General features: G+C 36.9%; 1 protein-coding gene across 5 annotated transcripts in view; it reads right to left on the bottom strand.

Annotated features, from left to right (window-relative positions):
* The window catches only part of ZNF638 (zinc finger protein 638), a 99,086-nt gene that overhangs the window by 15,655 nt on the left and 56,706 nt on the right, over window positions 1-26,725 (bottom strand). For all 5 annotated transcript variants that reach the window (XM_011980647.1, XM_011980646.1, XM_011980651.1 and 2 more), the window contains 11 exons: window positions 17,163-17,213; window positions 14,595-14,666; window positions 13,738-13,824; window positions 13,202-13,270; window positions 12,783-12,823; window positions 11,177-11,308; window positions 9,314-9,442; window positions 7,636-7,677; window positions 7,011-7,145; window positions 5,019-5,144; window positions 741-778 (listed from right to left, as the gene is read on the bottom strand). In XM_011980647.1, coding sequence (XP_011836037.1) covers window positions 741-778; window positions 5,019-5,144; window positions 7,011-7,145; window positions 7,636-7,677; window positions 9,314-9,442; window positions 11,177-11,308; window positions 12,783-12,823; window positions 13,202-13,270; window positions 13,738-13,824; window positions 14,595-14,666; window positions 17,163-17,213 — 922 coding nt within the window. The remainder of the gene's footprint in view (window positions 1-740; window positions 779-5,018; window positions 5,145-7,010; window positions 7,146-7,635; window positions 7,678-9,313; window positions 9,443-11,176; window positions 11,309-12,782; window positions 12,824-13,201; window positions 13,271-13,737; window positions 13,825-14,594; window positions 14,667-17,162; window positions 17,214-26,725) is intronic.

The following is a 26,725-nucleotide window of genomic DNA, read 5'->3' as shown; positions in this document are numbered from 1 at the left end:
ATACGCTCTTACAATATGGATTAATAAATACGGATGGCTCAGTACACAGGAGGAAAAAGAAATATTCTAAATCAGTGATTTACAGTGAATAGCAGTGAAAGGCAAGTCATTAATTGGTGGAACAACGGTGGTGGTAAGGCAGACACTCATCAGAATGAGAAAGTTATTAAGGAGAGGGTGTACTTTATGTGGTCAAAACGAGGCTGTAAGTCACCACTTTGTGGAGACTTTGAAAAACAAGCTTTCATTGCTCTGATAATGCAAAACTGTATACATAATTTTTTTGGACACTTACTTGCCCCGACCCAGTTGTTTTTAAAAATATCAAAATACGCAATGAAATTAAGTAACGTTAAAAGGTTAAAATTTTACTATCGTGTTTATTTTGGAATAGGAAAATCTAACAAAAACAATGGAATTACTGTTTGTGAAGTTGAGTTATTGGAGAATCTTAAAACATTTTATAAAGAAGTGGTTTATTTAATTGAAACTGTTTATATGTTCAGTTATCCTAAATATTCAGTAAATACTTAAATGAGAGTAAATAAACAAAAAACAACAAAGAAAACTCCTAGGTCAGGCTGAATCCAAAAAGAAAACTGTAGCAAGCCCATATGTACACAGAATAAATATGTAGAATAGAACTTTTCACTACATGTGAGTCATTACTATAAAATACAGCAATAAAATTCAGTAACTAAATACTACACAAAAGTGTTAGTAAACATACAGCAACATACCTTTCTTTTTCTAATTCTGGGTCATGCTCAGTTTGCACCTGTAATATAATCAGCATTTTATTAGAGGCTATTCCACTGGATTTGAAATATTTAACTATAAAAGCAATGTTTTTAGTTAAAATTTAAGCTAAAAAAAAAAACTTAAAAATGTATCAAAGCAGCTAGTTTTCAGTGTCTACATTACTATCAGGTTCTAGAATTTTTTTTTCTAATTAAAGACCTCCAAATTAGGTCACACACAATAACTTACATTAATGAAAAAATAAGTTTCCTTAATAATGATATAAATGAGAAACTTTTTTAACTTTAGAAGCCTGGAAATTCTATCTTTTCCCTAAACAATAAATGTGAAATATCAACATCTTCCTTGTGGAATTATTTTAAAAGACTTCTAAGAGAGATCAGCTGTCTAAAAAAGTTTCCTATTCAAAATACCTAGAAATGCTGAACAAAACTGAACAATAATCCTTTTAAATATTTGTCTGATATCTGATATTTTATTTATCTGGTATGTGGGTCCCAAAAAAGCAATATTCTGGAGCCCCCAAAAAGGGCAGGAATTAAAAATCCATCCCTATATGCCAAGCACTGTCCCAGGTACTTGGGATGCATCAGTGAACAAAATGGCAAAAATATCTGCCATTTAGAGCTTATACATAATAGAAGAAAGCCTTTTCTGAGAAATCATGCATTCTCTGGGTAGAAACTTTCTAGAAAGATTTTGTCAGACTAAAAACTGAAAACGGTGCTTTAAGGAAATTCAATGTGTCTACAGAGGATTCCTGGCATAGGTGTTTGAGTCCAACAGTAAAGACTTCCTTTACTGGGATATCTGGTGGTAAGCCTAGTTTATATCCTAATGATACTGCCAAAACTAAAGATGATGGTTTTTAAGTCCCAATTACAGACAGTGTTTATTAGCAGCTTTCCATTCAGGAGAAAGGTTTATTAGAGGAAAAAAAAAAAAAACCCTTTATGGTATCAGAGGAACTCTACATCAAATACCTATACTGGTCAACTTACTTCCTTATTCATAAAGGAATAACAGAAAAACAAATGCACAAAAGTGAACAAGGTAAGCTAAAGAAAAGATATTTCAGACAACTGAAGTGCCTTTTAAAAAACTCAAAGGAACAACCTCAGAAAAATTCAAGAGAATATAGTATCTACGAAATCAGTGCTGGTGCTATTTCCGGAAAAATAGAATATTAAAAATTGAAGGAAATAAATCAAAAAATAATAATAGAAAAACTTCCCTGGGGCTGGGAGCAGTGGTTCACGCCTGTAATCTCAGCACTTCGGGAGGCTGAGGCAGGTGGATCAAAAGGCCAGGAGTTCAAGACCAGCCTGGCCAGCATAATGAAACCCCATCTCTACTAAAAATACAAAAAAAAATTAGTGGGCATGGTAGCGCGTGCTTGTAGTCCCAGCTACTTGGGAAGCTGAGGCAGCAGAATTGCTTGAACTCGGCAGGTGGAGGCTGCAGTGAGCCGAGATCACGCCACTACACTCCAGCCTGGGCAACAGAGCGAGACTCCGCCTCAAAAAAAAAGGAAAAAAAAAAAAAAAAAGAAAAACTTCCTGCTCTAAACACAGGATGTAGGAAATGAGTCCCAAACCAAGGAAAAAACCTTGCTCACTGGACTAGCATTACCAACCCTCTCTTTAGAAATTCTTGAATCACTAAATATGTCACTAAAGCCTTTGATCTGGTTCTTCTGTCTAAAAAATCTCCTCCTTGAAATTTTCTTAAAGCTTGCTCTCTTCCGTCAGGTCTCTCAAATAACTTCTGCTGAGGGACTATCACTGACTACTTTAAGATACACATTCCCCACATTAATCATTCTCTTTTTATCTCAACTTATTTATTCACAGTCTTTTTACCACTTGTATCTGTTTATAGTCTATCTCCTCCACTAAAATATAATCCTCGAGGCCTAGGACATTGAAACAATGTTCATCATGGTATTCTAATACCTAAATGTAAGCATACAGAAAAGGAATTAGATAAATACTAGTTTAGGGCCAGGCACAGTGGCTCACACCTGTAACTCCAACACTTTGGAAGGCCCAGGGTAGAGGATCACTTCAGGCCAGAAGTTTGAGACCAGCCTGAGCAACACAGTGAGACCCCATCGACACACACAAACAAAAATCAAAAATCAGATTAAAAAATAAAGTTAGCCGGGCATGGTGGCATGCCCTTAGAGTCTACTCTGGAGGCTAAAGTGAGAGGATTGCCTAAGCCCAGGAGTTGAGGATTCTGTAAGGCCATGATTGCACCACGGTACCCCAGCCCAGGTGACACAGTTAAGACTTCGTCTTTAAAACCAACAAACATAAAAACTAGTTTAAAGAATTAACATAAAAATCCTAAAACCTTTCAGAGGAACAAAATAGTTATGACCCAAATCAGCCTTCTCCTAATACTGGATTCTGGATGCTAAAAATAATCAAAGGAAAAATAGCCTAAGCACAGAATTTTACATCCTGACAATCCATCAATGAAATACGTAAGAGCAAAATAAAGTCGGTTTCAAACATTCAGAGATTCAGAAAATGTACTGCCTCTACATACTTTCTGGGGTAAAAAAATATATATATATATTTGAGAATGTACTCTAGCAAACAGAAAACCTGTGATGTGACAGAATCCAAGAAAAAGCAGACATAATTCAGAAAAACAATGAAAGAAAACCAAAGGTGTATAATTGGTCGACAAAGCAAATGGCCCTGACTTTAGAAAAGAGTCACAAGAATAGCTCTGAAAGGAGATTTCATTGAACAAACAGTAACTAAGTTACACAGATGATCAGAGTAACATGAAGACTGCCATTTTTTCCCCATTCAACAACAAAATACAAACTCTAAACCATACAAGAAAACCATAATCTAAACACTTATGAAAATGAAAATGTGGCACCATTTTGAGAAATGACTGGGAATATAAGAAACTCACCTGTGAGTGTAGAGGTTATGGACACATTACATACTGCCTTCTTTGTAAACCCATTCTCATTACTACTTAATTCTGCAGTAAATATTTTCATATTCATGATATCAAAAATGCAGATACTAGTTTTCAGTATTTAGAATGGAGTGCTACATTGTTTTGTATACAAGCTAACTACAGATATTGAAGTAAAGGTCACACATACTAAACAAAGAAGTAACATTTCAGTCTAACAAAAACAGTAGGTGTTGAAGAGAGGATAATATAAAGTTGATTCTTTACTCATTTTAAATAGTAGTCAATTAAAAACGGTTATAAATAAGCCACATGTATTATCCAACTTAAGCTATATGAGTAAGATTCTGGGTAAGCACTTAGGAAGTGAAGTACCAATTCAAGCAGAAGTTTATGTAAATTTTCACTGGTTTAATTTTCTTTTAACTCTAAGAATTTGGGACTGTATTTCTGGGATAAGGATTTCTGTACAGTCAGTCAGTGTTTAATTTTGAACTTAGTTGAACACAACTAAATAATAATATGAAAAATATAAATGACAAATTTTTAAAAATGCATGTTCTGCTGAGGAATAGCTAAAAACTTTAAAAATATTTTTTCTGAAATTATCAAGTGAAATGAGCCACTCATTTGTGCTTAAACTGGTACCTATCGTAATACATTTACTTACAGATACTCTAATTTAGATTTAGATGATGAAATTGCCTTTTTCTTTAGATAGTACAAGGTTTTTAACAGATTGACAAACAACACATGGACACCAAATGTAAGGTCCCATTATTTACCTCTGCCATCAGCATACAATGGAATACAAGGAGAAAATATCTGAGTTTGAATTTAATGCTTTCAAAGGTTGACTATTCATAGCTTTCCTTCATGTACTACTGCGTAAGCCAAGAACCTGTGAAATCTTATTTCTTAACCCCAAAACAGTTTATAATAAATATAACTGAAACAAAAAGAATAAACAAACTTCCTTCTACCCAGAGGAAGCCAAAATGGATTCAAAGTAGCTGCATTCTGGAGACAATCATGTTACATACAAGGAGTCACTGTACACAAAAATGTAGATACCTACATGCCAACAATAAATATGCAAATGTATATATGTTACACTGTTGAAAATTTCTTTATTCTCATTTAGACAAATTTATACTGCTTTATAAACTATGAAAATTGGAACACTGATTGCAAAACAAATTGTCAAAATCATCTCTAAACACAGAAACACTTTGACTACTGCCTAAGACTGACCTTTATGTTCTCTGTATTTTCTAAAAGCACAAAAGCTGAAGCAAGAGAAATCTTACCTCTGGTAAGTCTATCTTTGGAGATAATGAGCAGGTCAATATACGGTCACCAATGTTTTGTGGATTTTGTTTCAGAAAGCTGTACATTGACTGAGCAGATTCAGGACTATCTAACTGAAGAATTGCCTTTGGAGAAGATTAAAAAGTTATGAATATTTCTTTAAAAAAATTAAAATTAGAATAACCACATAATCCAACAATTCCACTTTTTAGTATATACCTAAAAGGAATGAAAGCCGAGACTTGAACATGTATTTGTATACCCATGTTCACAGAAGCATTACTCACAACAGACCAAAGGGAGAAGCAACTCAACTGCCCATCAACGGATGAGTGGATATAAAAATGTGTTATATGCATAAAACAGAATTATTACTCAGCTTTAAAAACGAAGAAAAATCTGACTCATGCTGCAACATGGATGAACCTTAGAGACATTATGCTAAGTGACATGAGCCAGTCACAAAAAAGCAAATACAATTCCACATACATGAGGTAACTAGAGTAAATTTATAAAAACAGAAATAAAGGTTGATAAGGGCTGAATTAATGGCGAGTTATTGTCAAAAGGATAGAAAGCTTCCAGTTTGAGAAGATAAAGTTCTGGAAATAGATGGTGGTGAAGGTGCTTAATAAAACAAACATGGTTAAAATGTTAAATTTATGTCTTACAAATGGTAAAATTTGTGTATTTTGCTACAATAAAAATGTTTTTAATTGTTTTAAAAGTTTGGAATATATTCTTCTTTCAGGTTTCAGATATGTGATTACAAAGGTAAGGTTAATCCTTATTTAAAGGAAACAAGAGAAAGCAATCCTTAAAATGTTGTAAAGGCAAGGCAAAACTGAAGAGAATGATAGGTATTTTTTTAAATAGAGGATTAAAAATGTTTACAAGAAAGGTTCAGAATTCCTATGTGCCATCTGTGCCCCACCTTCCATTCTAAGCCACACTATTTATCATATTCCATTCTATGCTCTATTTGTCAGAAGCATATCAAAGAAATATCTAGTTGTTGGTTAATTAAGTGCTCTTTATGAATACTGTCTACTTTTAGGTAAAACCCTGCCTTTCTAGGTAATAATATGGCTGACAAAAATTTAATTTTAATGAACATATAGCTGAAACACGTATTAAATGCAGAAGGCATACCAAATGTAAACAGATGAATAATTTTTGGTTCTTTAAGAGGCCAAATCATGAAAGTAAGGAATGATTACTTTATTTTTGAGACAGGATCTCGCTATGTTACCCAAGCTGGAGTGTAATGGCGTGAACACGGCTCACTACAGCCTCCAACTCCTGGGCTCAAACCACCCTCCTGCCTCAGCCTCACAGGCAGCTGGGACCGCAGGCACATGCCACCATGCCCAGCTAATTTTTAAACTTTTTGTAGAGACGGCATCCCACTATGTTGCCCAGGCTGGTCTCAAACCCCTGGGCTCAAGCAATCCCCTCGCCTCAGCCGAGGCTGAGTGCTGGGACTCCCAAAGTGCTGGGATTAGTGAGCCATTGCATCCAGCAATTATTTTATCTGTATCTCTCTCTTTCCATATAAACAAACAAATAGACCTAACTCAGGTGTTTCATAGCTGGAAGGGACTTAAAGAAATATTGGGTAATACCCCTTTCATTTTACAAATAAGTGTAAACCAACTTAGCCAGGACCACAAAGATAGTTAAGATGAGAGCCAAAGGAATTCAGGTCTAAACTTCCCAGTAAGATAATGCTGTCTGCACTATATTACCTTTCCCCCTTGTGTAAGTCTTATTTTTCCTTAAAAACTAGGAGTTTGGAAAAAAGAGATCATCTCTTCTTTCTCGGCACAGTCTAGAATAAAATATTCTGGTTTATCATAATCGTGCAAAGTGGTTAATATTTATAGGTGCTTCAGATCAGAAGCTGAGTTAGAAGTTGCAGATCGTCAGAATACAGGGTTATTATATATTCTTTATAGAATGTATAGCTAAATTATGAGGGAACTTGTTACCTTGTTTTTATTACTTATGAATACATGGTGATCCACTTTTCCAAACTGAAGTCCAACACAAAGTACACACTGAAGTCCATCTTCCGGTAAATTATCAAGATGTACAAATCGATCATAAATTGTATCTATATTTGCCTGTAGTTTTTTTTTAAGAGACAGCATAGAAAAAACCACAGCTGAAGCAACAAACCGTAAAACAGATTAACGTTAACTTAAACTATTACACAGGTTAGATGATGTTCTCTCCCAAGAGTAAGAAAATGACTACATGGGGGAAGATAGTGAGGTCTTGATTTTACATACGAGTAATCAGTAAAACGATGTACTAAAATGGGAAGTAAAATATCTCTACTATCAACATAATGTTTACCCAAAACATCCTCAGACAAGATATTGACCTACTAGACCACTGAGTATGCACTCCAGTACCTGAACAATCTTTTCACATTAAGGGCTACAATAACCCTTTATTTTTTTATTTGTACCAAGAAGACCCATCTGACATTTCCATCACCTCAATATCTTAAAATTAGTTCTAAGGTTTTAATCCCTAAAAGGCAAACAAGTAAAACAATGTTTCCATCAATTAAATAAGTATACAAAAGCATTTAAATGCAAAACTCACCTCTGGGTCATTTTCTCTTACCAAGGTTATAAATATAGCTTCCTAAAAAGCCAAAATAGATAAAGGTTGATGGTATAAGCTCTTTCCCATACAAATAAATAATTACTTAGGTAAGATTTATAACATGACAATCTATACAAATATGCATTACGAAGTATTTCATAAAATTAAGCAGCAGCAAGATTTACATTCTTTCCAAAAATCTTTTTCTCAACAAGCCTCATCCTAACTCATACAATTTAATTCTTCTTATTCCCCTAAGAACATAAAAGACTAATATCCCCTAAGAACATAAAAGACTAGTAAGACAGTACCATTTAGGAAAGACATTCAAATTCACATATAAAGAATAAAGAGATTTAATTTAGACAACAGGAAGATAATACAAATTACAAAAGAAAAGTTAACTAAGCAAAGCAGGAGATGAGAAAGAACAGAAATGCAGGCAAATAAAACAGCACAGAGCATAAATGCAGATTTGATGCTACTGAATTATGAAGAGGTCAAGAACATCATGAAACAAGGATATCAAAGCAGGCAGAGGACAACTAATGGAAGGCTTTGTGTGTGGCAAAGGAACTTGGACTTTGTAAGACTGAGGATCCTAAACTTTTTTTCTTGTTGATACTACTGACGTGTATAAAACAATCTCACCAATTATATCACATTACAGTGATTCTTAATGAAAGGTGTTTTTACATTACATGCATTTCTACCTGCCTCTAGAGAGGATGTAACATTTCTACCTCATGTAATGCATACAATATTTTTACCTCATGCTTCTTAGCAGTTGACAATAAATGTTTATAGGCCACATAGAGACACTGAAGGGTGTGTACATGAGATAAAAGCTGAGAACTTGAGGCAATTTTATAAAACTGAAGGTAGCGTGTATGTAGAAAAGACAATTACTTTTGTATACGCAAAAGGTCCAGGAGGCGGTCTGTCTGTCTGTTTTAGAGACTAGGTCTCCCTCTGTCACCCAGGCTGAAGTTCAGTGGTACAATCACAGCTCAGTGCAGCCTCGAACTCCTGGGCTCAAGTGATCCTCCTACCTCAGCATCCTGAGGAGCTGGGACCACGGGTGTGCGCCTTCAGGCCCAGCTAATTATTTTAAGTTTTGTAGACATGAGGTCTCACTTTGTTGCCTAGGGTGGTCTTGGGTCTTGAAGTCCTGGGCTCACACAATCCTCCCACCTCAGCCTCTCAAAGTGCTAGGATCACCAGCGTGAGCCACCATGCCTGGACTAGTAAGAGTTTTTAAGAGATAAAGCAATGGTATATGGGATGAGGAAGAGGGAACAAGCTCACTGAGTTAAACAAGATTTAGCAAGAAACTAAATGTAAGAAATGATAGAAAAAAAATTAAAGATAACTTCCAGAATCCTAGTTTAGATGACAGATAATGGCAGAAAGATAAGAGAGAAACCTTTTTTTTGATAAAATTCAACCTTTTTTCCATCCCAACATGCATGAAGAACAGGATTCCCTCACAATGAAAGTAATTCTCAAACAGTTGGATGGGTGACTGGGTGATTGTTGGAGGGACAGGAAGAAGCTTTCTTAGTGTCTGTGAGAAAAATGTGACCCAAAGTGGAAAACTAGAAAACATAACAGACTGTAACAAATCTGATTTAAAAACTTAGTAAGAGCTAGTAAAAATGGTGGTCTGATTTACCTCATCTTTTATATTCATGTTTTCAGGAGCCATACTTATTGAGAGTTGATTTCCATCCATCAATACTGGGAAGCAGTTATAAAATTTTATCATAGACTCAGCAGCTTTTCTATTTATTTCTATATACGCCTTTTAAAATAGAAATTACGGTAACAAAAAATTCTTACGTTAATTTTTCTCAAAAACAGACTTACAAGTATAAACAAACTACTTCAAAGTCAAGTGAATTGAACAACTTAGTAAATATTTTTAAGATACAAAAGGCAGTCCTCAGAAAAATGAGGCCCAAAGACTAAGAATATTACAACCATAACCAAGAAATAATGAATGACTAAACTTACTATACTAAGGCAAACTAAAGAGAGAAAAAAGAAGAGACATTCTAGCCACTGACATTAAGAAAAATCTTATTCAACACTGTATCCTTAGTACCTAGAGCAGTATCTGGCATGTAGCAGATACATTTCTAATCAATATTAGTATTTCTTGAGTAAATAAATTTATTGACAAAATATGAGAAATATGAGAAATAAAGAACCAAAAAAAGTGTAATAATTGTGAAGTCATTTTTCATTCTGTTATCTTCATAGGTATAAAGCTGTAGCTCCATACATTTTGGCTTTAATTTTCACACCTTGGTAAGTAGAGGTTGAAACTTCTTCCATATATTTGATAGTTAATGAGGTAGAAAGCTGTATGTTTTAGTTGTAAGCCTATTTGAAATGAATTATCTCTTAAGGTTGTTTGTCTATTTATTTATTGTAGTTTTAAAATGTTACTGCATAATATAGATGTGAATCCTGTTCCTAAAAACAAATACTCTTCAGTTTTTAAATTTTCATTTTAATTTGTTAATTTTAATTTCATAAATGTTTAAAGTAGTTTCATTAAGTCTCCAAATATTTTAATTTTACTCAACTCCACTCAAAACTGGGCAGATAACTTAGGTTTAAAGTTCAATCGCTGTACACAATGCAATGGGTTTTAGTGTATTTACTGAGCTCTGCGATCATTCAAATAATCTACTTTTAACATAATGTGAAATTACATATAACTCGTACTCATTCTCTTCTACCATTTTCTCAAGCACACTGGCTCTGAGTGCCTCAAAACATATATCCTATTCTACTTTCAAAGATCTCTAGTGACTACCAACTCCTTTCTATTTTAAGAACACTTCTTCCCACTATTCTAATGGTGTCATTTCCATGACTTAAACTACTTCCTGGAATCTCGCTCGATTAAACATACTTTCTACAAGTTGATTATTACATACATTTTAATGTGTTGTTTTAAAAACACAAAGCCAACACACGCTTATAGAAAATTTAGAACATAAAGATAAACCTAGATTGTTTTAAGTATTGATGACATCATTAGTCTGAGTCTGAAAATGGTTACTTCCCATTTGAGTATCACTGATAAAAGAGCAGAAAGAGTATGAAATACAAGTAGAAGAATGATCTACAAAATCTTACAAATATAGCTTCCTAAAAAGCCAAAATAGATGAAGTTTGCTGGTATAAGCCTTTCTCATACATATACTTATATATTAAATATATTAAAGATATAAAACATTTCCTATTAAACATATTAAAGATATAAAACATTTCCTATTAAACTAAAATCTTGAGTAAAACTTTGACATATTAGAAAGCCATCTGTCCCCATCATTAAAACTATGTCTCATTACAACAATACTAAAATACAGGACATTTGTATTTTATATTTTAAAATCCCTTAGCTTGGAAGTTTACTTTGAGATACTGCTTTTAAACACTTTCTTTTTAGTTTTGTAAGTAAATGTAGTGTTTTTCAAAGCCTGCTTGCAGAGGATATGAACAGCTATTAATCAACTCTTACCTTTTTATGAGATGATAAAATCAAGATATCCTTTAAACCACCAAATGGTTTTGCTAAGTCATAAACTTCTTCTATAGAATATCCTTTATTAGGCAAATTAGAGATAAGCATCACACACATTTCTTCTGTTTCCTTCAAAACAAATTTTTAAAACCTGGTATTAAAATTTCTTTAATTGCTTTTATATTTACTTAAGTTTATACTGTATTATCATGTTTTATGTTAGTATATCGTTGCATTTAATACAGAGGAAAGTCTGATAAACTCAAGAGGCTGGTCTGAACCTCAAATTAAAAAGAAAAGCAAAAAAGCTTGCAAATTTACACTCTTCAAGAGTACACAGACTAATTGTAGTTATACCATCTGTCATCTAGTTCAGGTCTGCTGGTCTCTTTTTCACCCACCGTGTTTTTTTGAGTCTTGCTCTGTTGCCCAGGCTGGAGTGCAGTAGTGCAACCTTGGCTCACTGCAAGCTCCACCTCCCAGGTGCAAGTGATTCTTGTGTCTCAGTCACCCAAGCAGCTGTCAACCACTGTTTTCAAACACAAGTTCATTTGTTTCTGGCTACAACTGCTTCCTTTCATATACTGTCGCCATCCCTGTGCCTTGTGATAATATCCCCAAGCTCACCCAAATCAGTGTGTATCCTTTTATCCTCCTGAATAAGATAATCACTTTTAGGCAATAAATAATAAAAAAGCTCCTGAGAATCTTTACCCCATAACCCAATCCTCAATGCAATTAAGCACTTTGTTTTCTGCCATCCCTTCTCTCAGATCTATTTTATTCTTCAAGGTAACCCTCTCATCAATGCCAATTATTCCTTTCATGCTTATTGGGGAAATTTCTAAAGATGATGTGTTATAGTCAACTTGGCAATTTTTGATCTCTAGGGGGAAAAAAAAAGGCAGGAAGTTACAATTTTCATAAACCAGTTTAGTGTGACTTTAAACTAAATTGGTACTATAAAATACTCTTCCTAAAGTAAGACTTACTACTTAGTTACTACTTGAAGAATGGCTCTACCAGACAAAAATAAACTTATGCTCAACACCTGAAGGATCTAAAAATCTACACCAGTAAAATGTACATTAATCACTGTAATGTATTCATAATAATATACATAAACACAAGAAAACAATTATTAAGTGAACTTTCTGTCCTTTACATAAAACTGCAAACTCCACTTGCTTCTCCACAAATGCAAACAACTGGTATTCTAACCATTAACATATCTCCCATTTACCTCTAAGAAAAAAACAGATTTCACAAAATTCTACTGATTCTAATTTAACCAACTACTGTCTACCCAAAACCCATTTTGGCATAACATGTTGTTCTCAATGAATAGTAATCTTCAAAAAACATGTACATTTGTTGATGATCTGTTTCTAATTTTTGTGACTTAACTCTGCACCTCAGGGTTTCTGAGCTAAAATCACATTTTTTTCTCTTTTCCTTTTTAAAAATCATGTGTTAAAAGTCATAAATGACTGGAATTCTAACATGCCAAATACCGTTAATTTTTTACCTGGCTTTATAAGAAAAACATCTTTTATTAAAATGTCTTGAGCTTTAAAGAAATAAATGAAATATGGAAACTGACCTTGCTAACTGGTTCATTTTCTGTGGTCTCCAAAGCAGCATCTTAATACAAAATAAAATTTAAAATGATGCAGACATATTTATCAAGATCCCACTTTATTCCACAATAGATTAAACAGTAGCTACATGAAAACGTATAATACAAAAGTCTAGAGAATAACTATGTAACAAAATAACTACAAAAGTGACACTGACTTTTAAAAAATACATTTAAATTTCATTCTTTTTCAGATCAAAATTTCAGATGAAGAGATACAGACATGAATCATAATAATCTTAATTTCACTTAGGTATGGCATTGGTAATTAAAATAAGTAAATGCGTTGGGGAGATACTAAATTAAGAATTTCTTTTCTAGAAATGTTAACTTTCCTTCTACCTTTAAACATAAAAGAACAAATTAAATTTCTATTGACCTACCACAAATAGCTTCTTTAGCACAGTCTTCAGTGGCTTTGACTTCAATACTGGTCTTTATTTCAGAGTTTCCTGCATCAAATAGTCTGCTTTAATAGTCTAGTAAAACACTAATATAATTAAACTAATGAATCTAAACAGCAACTTAAGCTAGTTTATTTTGACATTTCAAGTCTCCTTAGGCTGACCTAAGTCAAACATCTCTCTTTGAAAAACAAAAGACAGCAATCCCCACTTTGATAATTTTTAGGCAAAATTTCAAAATATACCTTAAAGATGATCTAAAGAAAATAAATGGACCCATAGAGGGAAACAACACACACTGGGGCCTATTGGAAGGTGGAGGGTGGGAGGAGGGAGAGGATCAGGAAAAATAACTAATGGTGCTGGGCTTAATACCTGGGTGACAAAATAATCTGTACAGCAAACCCCCATGACACGTTTACCTATGTAAGAAACCTGCACATGTACCCCTGAACTTAAAAAGTGAAAAAAAAGAAAACAAAACAAAGCACTGAAAGACTACATTCCAAGCTTACCTGGTACGGTCACAGGTTTGTTAGAGTCTTTGTTTTTGACATTCCCAGTCTTTTTGGCTTCTAGAGACTTCTTCCCACCAGATTTTGCTTGTAAAAGTACAGTGAGCCATTATTCTAAAGGTCTGTTAAATCATTTAGCATGTTTCACACTAATGTATTAGTAAATTAGTTTGACTTTATTACAAAAGCAGGTCTTTTCTAAATATTCATTATTTCTATTTATTTCCAGTACCTCTTTCCCAATAAGATTAAGTCAAGATACAACTTTTTGGTGATGCCCTCAAAAAAGCCACATCTTTAACTTTCACATGGCAGACCAACATCATAATCACATACACACAAAAATAATACTGTGTAATTTCTGCAAAGATTCTTTAGAATTAGTCTATTAGGAAAGATACTACTAAAAAGATTGCTCTAGTTCCAAGGTGCTACATTTATTTTAAATAGTATTCCATTTCTTTATGGAAAAAAATGAATTCTCCTAACATAATCTTTTTAAAAGTAACAAGCATCTAAGAAATTGTACAAACTGGAGATGGCAATATGAATTGACAACTCTAAAAAAAAGAGGGAAACAAAGATTTAAACCATTTATGGAGGGAAAAGACAGAGCAACCTGTGATTACAAAGCTGTCAAAAATGTACAGTTATATAGTTGCATATATATGTGATTGTTTACATGCACAAAAATGTATCTGCCTATTTGCCAAAGACAAAATTCCAACAAAATGGGTCAGGTTTTAAATATCAAGGAAATATCTACTATTCAAGTATTAGATGCTAACAACTATTATACAAATTTAAAACGTGAATAAAGAATAAACAATAAAATCTCTCCTCCCCAACAGTCTTACCTGTTTTGATTGAAGCTTTATTACCTTTAGCAGCTACCGTTACCACAGATTTTACAGAACTTGCTGATTTCCCTAAATCACAAAAGCTGCAGTCAAAACTGGTTTACTTAACTATATCAACAACCCCCAAAGAACTTCACAGAGAAAAAAATATAAGAACAATAGACTATATTGTATTCAAAACATAAAATCATCTTTGGGACATAGGCCATTTTCTAAATCTAGCAATGATGATAATTTCTTCAGAAAAAAGAAATCACTGAAATAAGAATCTACCTCCCTACTGGGGTATAGGTCAAACATCCCTAATCTGAAAATCCAAAATCTGAAATGTTCCAAAACCTGAAACCGTGAGTGCTGCTGACATGACACAAGAGGGAAATTCCCACATAAGTACTTAAAAAAAACTTTGTTTCATGCACAATATTATTTAAAACACTGTATAAAATTGCCTTCAGGCTAAGGTGTATATGAAACATAAATGAATTTCACGTTTAGACTTGGCTCCCATCCCCCAGGTATTTCATTATATATATGCAAACATTCCAAAATCTGAAAAATATCCAAAATCTAAAACACTTCTGCTCCCAACCATTTTGGATAAGGGATACTCAACCTGTACTTAAAACAGCATTCATGCAAGTTAAATAAATTTCTGAACGTGTGGATCAACTAGAAGCAAAATTACTAATTCCAAGGACATAAAAACAATCCCATACTTTTAGCAGTTCCAAAAGCAGTTAAACCTAGACCCTCCCAACCCATGCTTCCATGGCTCCTAATTGATTAAAAAGCATTCAAGAACACTTATATCATGGTCAGGTCATATAAAGATTGTTTTGACTCATTCCTACAGTTTCCTAGCTGTACAGGACTATTTAAATTGCTCTGACCATTATTTGTACCTACATTATCTATTACTATGGCCTATTTTCCAAGATGGTGCTGTTTATAAAGATGTGATCATCAAAGTGTTGTAGAAGACTGTCAGAGCCCAAACACTTTCCATTCAGAGAGCAACACAAGATTTAACTTCGAAATTAGGATTCATAACAACTAGCAAGAATGGATGAGGAAAAAGCCCAAGATAAAAAATCAACAGATCTAAAATAAACTCCAATTTATATTGAGAAGCTTTGGGGCACTAACAGATTTGTGTACATATTTCCCTATATATAAGGGTGATGATTGCCAGAATTACGTAACAGGAACCTTATGAGAATACAATCATACTTTTAAAAATCATACAAAAAACATTCACTGACATCTACAAAAATCAACTGAACCAATTTACAAATCCACCCTTTATATTCAAGACAGTCCATAATCTTTGCTCAAAAAGAACAATACAAATCCTTATAGCTTGTCACCTAGCTTGTCAATTCTTAGTCATTCACGACTTTTGCCACACTGCAGTAAACTGAGCCTCAGTGAGCCCTTAAGATATTTCTTTCACTATCCCTATGTTATTATCACAAGTCAATTCACTTTATAACTTCTATCTGGGTACTGGGACTTAAGGAAAAAATAAAAAATAGCCGGCATTAATTTCCAGCAAGTAAAGGAGTGGCCACCAGCTTAATTCCAGTCTACCACATCCCCAGTGACTCCATACACTTGGTATCAAAGTAACAGCAAAGTGTTAGCAAAATAAATGCAGCTTCAAGACAAGTTTCCCAGCCACCCATGACCCACTCAAATTACTGCTTCTAAGAAACTACTATATGAAAATTCTGGATCTGCCACTAATAATGATTTTTGCCAGTTCCAGGCTGTTTCCTTTCCTTTTTAATATTACATGAAAGATTATTTGTTTATTTATTTGAGACAGAGTCTCCCTAGGCTGGAGTGCAGTGGTGAGATCTCGGCTCACCGCAACTTCCACCTCCCAGATTCAAGCGATTCTCCTGCCCCAGCCTTCCTAGTAGCTGAGATTACAGGTGTGCACCACTGGCACCTGGCTAATTTTTTTGTATTTTCAGTAGAGACAGAATTTCACCTTGTTGGCCAGGCTGGACTCTTAACTCCTGACTTCAGGTGATCCATCCCCTTCGGCCTCCCAAAGTGATGGGATTACAGGCGTGAGCCACCATGCCCAACTTGAAAGATAATTTAATACACTGATCTCTATTCACTTAAAAGAAATGACCCTGAATTAATGTGGGTTTAGCAGAAATGGGAGACAAACTGGAAAGGATTATGCCAGGAAAAAGAGAAAAAAACTTAATTATTACCTAAAATCCCACCATAGCTCACAAAAACCATACGGGATCATATTTATTAAACTATTGTATAAAAGAAAAGAAGAAGAGAGACCTCAATAAAAGAGAAAGAGGAAAATATGTGATATTCACCATGAGAAATTTCTGCAGTTAAATTATTTCAATAATTACTATAGGAGCATTATCTAGTACATATCATTTCTCAAAACTGCTAGATGATTATAAATCTCAAAGATTAGCATGCATTCAATACAGACTATGTCAAGTGAAATCCAAGACTACTACGATACGATTTTAAAATACTTTGAAGTTTTAATAGTCTAGAATCCTAATTTAAAAAACATACCTGCAGATTTGTTTACTTTGGCTACAGATGCCTTGGCTTGTCCAGTTTTGGCTAAAATAACAAGAAAAACATTTAAGTACTACATTACAAATAACATCATTTGGATTTAGTTAAGTCAACCTAGCAATAATTTAGAAAGAACCCTGCAAGAAACATCCCTATACTCATCTTTGTATGTCCATGGAATTACTATGGGGGCAAATTCTTAGATATGAACTTGATGTGTCAAAAGGCATACAGATTTAAATTTTAACGATTAACATTAGACTGACCTCCAGAAAGGCTGAACCAATTAATATTCCCATCAATAGTACATAAGCATAGGAATTATTCCCCATTTCCAAACACACACAATATATCAAGTCAAAATCCTGCCAAGTCTGACCCGCAGACTCAGGCTGAGCGACGGATGAAAAAAGTACACAGACACAGGTATTTTGCATGAGTGCGGCTAGGGGACTGCTTGGCCTTAGAGACACCGAAGACAGAATGCAGCCCTGATAAGCTGGAGCCGCTTGTATTTATTCAGTACAGATTTAATGACAAAGGCCTGGAGCCAACACAATCTGTAGGTACTTGTCGCCCCTTTCCCCCCTCCTTGGGAGCAGTCCTGCGCGCACAGATAGGATGATTAAAGGTCTGCAAAAGTAAATAAACTCGTCTAGATAAATTCCTTTACACTCCTTTGTTACCTACTTCTTGCCCTTAGCATCAGGGTAAGAGAATTTAGCTGCCTTCAGCCTGTATTCTCTCCTGAAGCTTTGCAAAACCTCCCGGACTTCCAAGAAGGTTTGCGTCTCTCCTTATAACTTTCCCATCACCCTGACTGATCTCCTGCATCTCCCCCTTTTCTTTTTTTTGCATCAGGTTTTGTTGATTGAAGAGTATTGTTGATTGAAGAGTACAGATGTGTGCAGCAACAGGTTTGTCAGGCGTAGCGATTACTGCTCGTATTCCGGCTTTGCATCCTAGAATTGGTAAATAACGTAAGACAAACATGAGTATAATTAGTAATATCTTTTTCTAATCAAGGAGTGGGAGTCTATCCAGGAGAGATGTTCTTGCACATCCTTCCATATGGCTGTCTGTTGGGCATGTAGATCTATGGCACTTAGCAATTCTAGATTTAAGTTGCTTTAGGACTGCTGTTAAATTATCATGTAAGGTCACCCAGAGGTGTTTCACCTCATCCCAACTATGTATTGACTGGCTCCATGGTAGAGAGGTGACAGAGATATGCTTATGCTCCCAGTCGGTTTAATTGCTGTCAGAATGCCAGCGCCATCTTGTCACTCCCCTACATGTTCCAAGGCAGTCTCGAGGGCTTGCAGATGTGAAGGAACCTTATGATTTATATCCCGTTGTAGAATAAGTTCATTAGACATATTTCTGGTCAAGTTATCTACAAAAGTAGCTGTTTGTACTGACTCAGTAATAGATGCTACAGCAACACTAGCAGTTGCTAGGATGACTACGGCTGAGACTATAAAGGCTGTAAGAGCAACTATGAATCTTTTGTGTCTGACCTGGGATATGGCATGTTCTAAGGTGGCAAAAGCAGAGGAAACTTGCCAATAGTGTATCAAACTGACTGGTAGGAATGTCTCAGATTGCCTCCTTAATACCATAACACTAGTAATATTTAAATTAGATATACTGTAATTAGTGATACATGAGGTGAGGCAAGCCTGTCCTTGCACTCAGGTCACAAACATGGAGTTTTGGGGTGTAATGGAAATACTGGTTCCCGTAAGAAAAACATATGGATGAGTAGTGCAAATCAGGCACTGATCTGTGTGATTATGTATAAAGGTTATAGCATAATTGTTACTGGAATTATGGTATGTCCCATACCAGGTGGTAAGGGTGGTGCTAAGATGTCCCAGATGCCATAAAGTGTCTTGGGGTGGCATGGACTCCACCTGGGGTCTGGGATATCCCATCCCCTCTTCGGCCCAAATCCCATAAAGGAATGGACATGGCCACGAAACTATGATTGACATCACAATGGACGCAAACATCAGTATGTTCACCCTGTAAACAACCGTCAGGGGCTCCAGTCTAATTGCCTAACTGGAGACTAAGGGCTTGTCCCCCATGACAGACCTCCCAGCCGAAGTGGAATCCATTACTTGCCTGGCTTTGTTCTTTAGCACAGGGAGGAATGCTGGGGAAAGTGGCACTGATTGCATTGCCTGGTTTGAGGCTACTGGCAACCAAGAATGTTAAGGCATTTCCTTTGCCCATGACGTACCCATAATTTTGTTTGGGCAGGTACACAGTAAGGGTTAGAACTTTTAAAACTTACACACAGTGGGAGGACAGTGGAGTGATATGTAGTGTTACCTGGCACCTTAGTCCAATGTGTGCCATTAATAAGGGACCCTACTAGGGGTAAGTCAATCCCTCCTAGCCAAGCAGTTACATTATTAGAGGCTGGAAGGGGGTGTCTGCCCAGGTAACAGGGCATAAGAAAGGCGGATCTAAGAGATGAGCCCAACAGAGTGTAGCAGGTACGGGTTGCAGGGAAAGCGAGAGCCTAAAAAGGATCCTATGTGAGTTGCAACTTACACCAGAGAGCAAAGCAAGGAACAAATTATCTGGAGTGAATGGTTTCTGTGTCTGGAGCAGGATTTGCTCAGCCTTGTAAGTTGTCTTCTTCAGCATCCCCCAGGTAATGTCTGGGGCTTGTGTTGTCTGAGGAAGCTGTGTTGTCTGGAGCTGCGGGTCCTGTGGGGTCATTTCCTTCACTTCTGGTACCGTGTTGGGTCCTAGCCACGCCATGGTATGGTCTGATGCATCATGCTGGAATCCAAAGAGGGCCTGAGGGGGGTGTGAACACAAGCATATCATCTTCCCCATGTTAGCAATTCATTTGGACATACTATACATTACTATTTACATCTTTCCATAATACTGTGGGTTTTATGTCTTGAGAAGATTTAGCAAAGTGCTTTTCTATAGCTGATTGAAATTTATCATTTAAATTGAAGAAATTAAGCGTAAATAACGCTTGTGCTACTAGTGTTGCAGGGTCCTTACTCATTTTCCCCTTTTGTTTTCTGAGCATATTTTTAAGGGTGGAGAGGGCATGTTCTATTATGGCCTGTCCTTGGGGGTTATACGGGATGCCTGTAGAATGTTGGATGCTCCACGTGTGACAAAATTGTTGAAAATGTGAGCTGGCATAAGCCAGATTATTATCAGTTTTAATTTTTGTGGGCCACCCCATAAACACAAAAGTTAAAAGGTGTTTAATGATATATCGGGTGGACTCTCCAGGAAGAGCGTGTGCTAATTAGGTAGGAATTGGTATCAACGGATACATGTACATATCTTAGTTTTCCAAATTTAGGGACGTGTGTAACATCTGTTGCTGTAACTGATTAGGTTCTAGTCCTCTACGATTAATACCTGTTGAAGGAGGGGACGTGCCTGTGAGCTGGCTATCTGGGTATTGCAGGACAATTTGTTTAGCTAGTCTTGGGGTAAGCTGCAATTAAGTTTCTCTAATTTTGGTGGAAAAATCGATGCGACTGGGTGGCTTGGTCAAGCAGTGACGTCATAACCTGCAGGTCTGCTTGATCACTACCATAAGCCAGTGGGAAAGGCAGTGAGCTGTGGGCTGGAATATGTGTGATAAAATTGACTGTGTATGTTGATCCAGCAATTGCTGAAGTCCAAGAAAAGGTGCACTCAGGGTGGGCTCGAGAGCAGACTTTATGAGCGCCGTCTCAAGGTTTTGCAACAAATAAACAGAGTCACTAACAATGTTAATGGGCTGAGAGGAATAGGTTTCTAGGGCCAGTATTAGGGCTCCAACCTCTGCTCCCTGAGCGCTAGTAAATCCAGATCTAGTGAGGGAATTATGTGGTTTCCATCAAATAGCCGCTTTTCCATTTTCACCAGAACCATCAGTAAAAAGCGTTAAAGCACTAGGTATGAGGGAGTGAACTACTTTTGTTGGCAAAACTACAGGAGTATAAGAAAAGAACTGAAATAGTTTGTCAGCAGGAAGGGCATGTTTTATATGGCCTGCATAATCAGAGAGTGCTATCTGAAGATCTAGTGATGGGGCAAGACTGCTTCGAATTTTTACTCAAGAAAATTCTTATGACATCAGGGTCATAACCTAGCAACAGACTGCATCGTCTGCGGCCCATATAGATGACTTTACTACCTAGCTGGATATAGTGAGATAGTGTTTTAGTCCCAATATGTGAGCAAAAAACACATTCTAGGAAGCGCAGCCCTGCGGCCATCTGTCCTATTAATCCTGTAGAGGAGTGTTTAGCAGGAAAAACAAACAACTGAACTGAGTATCATGGATCTATGCGATCTAGATGCCTCTGAGAAATAACTTGGTCTATTTCCTCAATTTCCCTTTTTGCTGCAGGGGTTAAATGCTGAGTGAGTCTAGGACAGCATTGCCTTTTAGGACAGAAAACAGGTTCTGTAATTTATCAGTAGTTATGCCCAAGGTAGGAGGATGCCAGTTAATATCACCCAGTAATTTCTGATAATCATTTAAGGTATGTAAATTGCTAGTATTTAATTTAACCTTCTGAGGTCTTACTGACCAGGAAGTTAGTATGTATCCAAGATATTTCCAAGGTGAGGACATCTGTACTTTTTCAGTTGCTACGATTAACCTCTTAACAACAGAGGTATATAAACTTAAGTTTACAACAGAGGCATATAAATTTAAAAGTACTGGCTGTTGGGTCTGCTAGTAAAATACCATCCACAAAATGAATAATCTAATTATTAAGAAATTTTTTTCTACTGGGGAGCAAAGCCTGATTTACATGATGCTGACACATGGTAGGACTGCTCAGCATTCCTTGAGGAGTATTTTCCAATGAAATTGGTGAGCTGCCCTTTCGTTACTGATAGCTAGTATGGTAAATGTAAATTATGCTCTGCCCTGTTCTTTAACAGGAATGTATAAAAGCAGTCTTCTAAGTCAGTATCGACTATAGGCCAATCTTGAAGAATTGCCACAGGGGAAGGGAGCCTCTGTTGAAGAGGCCCCATAGGTTGCAAATTAGCACTGACAGCCCGTAAGTCATGCAAGTCTCCATTTGCCAGACCTTTTGGGAATGATGAAAATGGGCAAATTCTAAGGGCTGTTTGATGGTTCTATATGGCTGGCTTTTAATTGCTCAACTAATTTGTGGGCTCACTGTAATTACTCTCCCTTTAAAGGCCACTGTTTTACCCAAATTGGATCTTGAGAGAGCCACGTCAGGGGTAGGGGAGGAATAACAACAGTGGTCATTATTAGAAAGGGGTTTGCAGCTCCCATTGGGCTAAGAGGTCCCATCCCCAAGGTTAACAGGGACGGTCATGATTAGAGTTTTGTAACTGTTTTTTCCCTCCAAATCCCAATGTTAGGGGGCACCTGCTCTGCTTGGCTGTGTGCACTTCCCCGATGCCGACAATTTTTGTTTCTGAGTGACCCAAGGCCAAGTTTCTGGCCAGTTTTGATCACTAATAATCGAAATATTTGCCCCTGTATCCAGTAGGCCAGTAAAATTCTTATTTCCAATTTTTAAGGTAATCATGGGTCTCTGATCAGTGCTTAATTTTTTCCAATATACTCCTATGGCTCCCGTGCTTCCAAACTTCCCTTATCCTTTCCCTGGGCGCTGGGGACCCAGTATGGTAAGAGTAGTAACTGAGCTATTTTAGATTTAGGAGGAAGAATATGCAGACTGACCTTTACATTCCATCATAACTAATATCTCACCTTGAAAATCACTATCAATTACTCTCGTGAGCACACTGATTCCTTTACTGGATAGGCTTGATCATCCTAGGACCAATCCCACCGTTCTGGAGGCAGTGGGCCCCAGATCCCTGCTGCAACCCTTTTAGGGTCTTCTCCTTCTTTTAGCACTAATTCGTTGGGGCAGAGTAAAAGTTCAATGCTGTGCTCCCAGAGGTGGCTGTTCTGAAAGAGTGGACTGTGGGCTTTCCAACTGACCAAGGAAAGCTGCTGGCACTGCCCAAGTTTGGAGCAGGGCCTGGGGCTGGCCCCTCATGAAGTTTCCTGATTACTTATGGGGTTGCCATCTTTTCAAATTTGGACTTGCATTGATTTGCCCAATGTTTCTCCTTTCTACATCGGGGGCATACAGAAGGGGGTTCTTTTCCTGAGTTACCTCTTCATATGACCTGGCTCTCCACATAGAAAACAATTTGGGCTTTTCTCCCTTTTCACTTTAGGAGGCTTTATTGCCATAGCCAATATTTTGGCTTTGTGTGTTTGTCCCCATCAGTTGACATGCTCATGTAAGTTCCCTGACCGTAGCTGCCTTTCCTCTGACTGTCTGCATTGCTTGCTGGCAGTGGACGTTAACATTTTCATAAACCAACTGCAACAATAAGATATCAGCACCCTGGGCTGACTAATTTGTCTCTTAATTGCCTGGGTTAACCAATTGATAAATTCAACAAATGGCTCCTAAGGCCCTTGTCGAACATTTATAAAAGATCCCTGTTGAACTCCGCTTTCAGAAATTCGGTTCCAAGCCCTGAGAGCACACACAGACACTTGTGCATAGGCTTAGGGAACAAAACTTAATTGTTGTTGTACACTGGCACAGGAACCCCTCCCCTGAAGCACAGCAGCTGTTATGTCTTGCCTGGCCAATTGATTCTGGTTGGCTTGTTGCTCACACAACTCATCATACTCTGCCTTCCAGAGGAGGTACTGACTGGGCTCTAAAGTTGTTTTAGCTAGCACTGACCAGTCCCATGGGGCCAAACAGAAGTTGTCTGCTACGGCTTCAGTTAATCCTTTCGTAAATGGACTAACAGCTGTGTTTGCGCGAATGCTTTCTCTTATCTTTATAAGTGTCAAAAGAAATGGGTTCACATACCTGATCGCCTTGGTGATCTTGCATTTCCGGACAGGTTAAGAGCTCCCCTTCTAATGCCACCTGCCTAAGACAGGGTCCCACAGCTGTAGTGTATCCCTTGTCTTTTTTCCAATTTATTGGGGGAGGGGGCTCAGGGAAAACCTCCATTTCCTCTTTAGTATCTTTACCCAGTAATGGCAGTGATGAGGGAGGAGGCGGTGGCACTAAGGTAGGTGATGGTTCCTCCTCCCTTCCCTTCTTGGGCTCTTCTGCGTACAGCGGGGCCAAAGCAGCCCTAACTAAGGTCCATACGGTTAAAGACGTTACTGGGATCCGTTGCCCTTGTGTATGATACTGTTTAAGGTTTTTCCCCACTTGTTCCCAGAGTTCTAGGTCCAGCGTTCCTTCTGCTGGGAATCATAGATTATGGGAAACAACAGTTTGCATTAGGTCCCTTAACTGAGCCTGTGAAATCGAGGCTCTGCTATCTTTACGCAGTTGTTTCAATACTTTTATATACTGTTTCTGTTGTGCGGATAGCTGTTGTCTCATGATGAAACTCCAGCTTGAGAACTCCCCTGAACTTGGATATCCCGAGCGGGCACCAATGACTTACTGACTGCACAATCTCTTCGCCTTCATTTTCGGGGGTTCCGCTGTGATCCCTTGCAACGTTCCTCACGAGGGGCACCAGCTGCTGAGTCTGATCCGCTGACTCTGGCCGAACGACGGATGAAAAAAGTACGCAGACACAGGTATTTTGCGTGAGCGCGGCTAGGAAACTGCTCGGCCTTAGAGACTCCGAAGAGAGAATGCAGCCCCAATAAGCTGGAGCTGCTTGTATTTATTCAGTACAGATTTAATGATGAAGGCCTGGAGCCAACACAATCTGTGGGTAACTGCTGCCCCCGCTGTAGGGAGCAGTCCTGCATGCAGATGATGAAAGGTCAGATGATCAAAGGTCGGAGGATCAAAGGTCGGATGATCGAAGGTCGGCAAAAGTAAATAAACTTACCTAAATTCCTTACTATTTGCCCGTAGCCTCAGGGTAAGAGAATTCAGCTGCCTTCAGCCTTTATTCTCTCCTGAAGCTTTGCAAAACCTCCCAGGACTTCCAAGGTTTGTGTCTCCTTATAACTTTTCCCCCCACCCTGACCAATCTCCTTCAAAAGCCTAACATGGTTAACTGAAATGATCAACCTTCCCAATGTTAAATGGAAACTGGTAGAATTTTTTTTTCTTTAATTGTAAGTGTAGATGTATCCATCTTCTTATGTTTAAATAAAGTCATCTCTACTTCTTTCTCTATAATCTGCCTAATCATACTATTTTCCAATTTATCTTTTGAGTTGAGGCTTTTTTATTTTTTATTAGAGTTCTTTATATATTAAGAAAATTAACACATAGGTTAACAATTTTTTTAAAAGTCACTCAAAATACTGATGCACTAATACATTTTATGTAGTCAAATGTCTTCCCGAGAACTTCTCAACCTAAATTTTACAAAAATATTCTCCACACTGTTATCATCTTATGTATCATAGTAAATCTTTGATCCAACTGCAGTTTGATATAAGTGCTTTTACTTTTTTTTTTTTTTTGAGATAGAGTCTCGCTCTGTTGCCCAGGCTGAGTGGCACGATCTCAGCTCATTACAACCTCCGCCTCCCAGGTTCAAGCGATTCTCCTGCCTCAGCCTCCTGGGTACCTGGGTCTACAGAAGAGCACCACCACACCCAGCTAATTTTTGTATTTTTAGTAGAGACAGGATTTACCACGTTGGCCAGGCTGGTCTCAAACTCCTGGCCTCAAGTGATCCAGCCACCTTGGCCTCCCAAAGTGCTGGGATTACAGGCGGGAGCCACTGCACCAAGCAGAGTGCTTTCACTTTAATCAAAAGTAAAAAAAAAAAAAAGTAGCTAATGAATAATTGATTGTTTCCCAACTAATATGAAATATCATACAAATTTACTGATGGTCTGTATGTTTTGGGAAATATCTCTGGATTCTCTTCTGTCCTACTTTTTGTCTACATAACTATGTGAAACGATTCTAAATCTTTGAACTTTGTAATATATTTTAATATTTATTGTGGTTAGTCTGTTTTCATTGTTTTCTTTAAAGAACTGTCCTGCCTATTCTTCTATGTTAATTTCTTAAACTTAGAATCAGCTTATGTAATTTAAAATGTTTTATCACTATTATTCTTTATACTTAGTGTATAAAGAAAAAAAGGTTTAGCTGGACGAGGTGGTTCTGGCCGGTAATACGAGCTACTCAGGAGGATGAGGTAGAAGAAGCACTTGAACCTGGGAGGTGGAGACTGCAGTGAACTGAGATTCTACAACTGAACTCCAGCCTGGACAACAGAAAAAAAAAAAAAGAAAAGAAAGAAAGAAAAAAAAGGCATTTTGTAACAGTGAAGCCTTCTATCCAAGAAGGTTGTTTTTTCATTTAAGACTCATTTTATGCCTTTTAATATTTTAGTTTTCTTTTTATAACTTCTACTTTTTTTTACTGTAAATGGACTATTTAATATTAGATTACATAAGGAGCTCTTCTTTATAAATAAAGCAATTAAACATTACATATTAGAGAATTAAGATGGGTAATTATAATTAAATAGCACTGTATAATTGATTCTCTTAGGTTCTCCATCATACTATCATATTTGCAAATAATGGTGTATCCTACTTT

Source organism: Mandrillus leucophaeus, unplaced genomic scaffold (assembly GCF_000951045.1).
Source record: "Mandrillus leucophaeus isolate KB7577 unplaced genomic scaffold, Mleu.le_1.0 Scaffold216, whole genome shotgun sequence".
Taxonomy (NCBI): Eukaryota; Metazoa; Chordata; class Mammalia; order Primates; family Cercopithecidae; genus Mandrillus; species Mandrillus leucophaeus.
The sequence above is the reverse complement of the archived record's forward strand: the minus strand, read 5'-3'. Positions and strand labels throughout refer to the sequence as shown.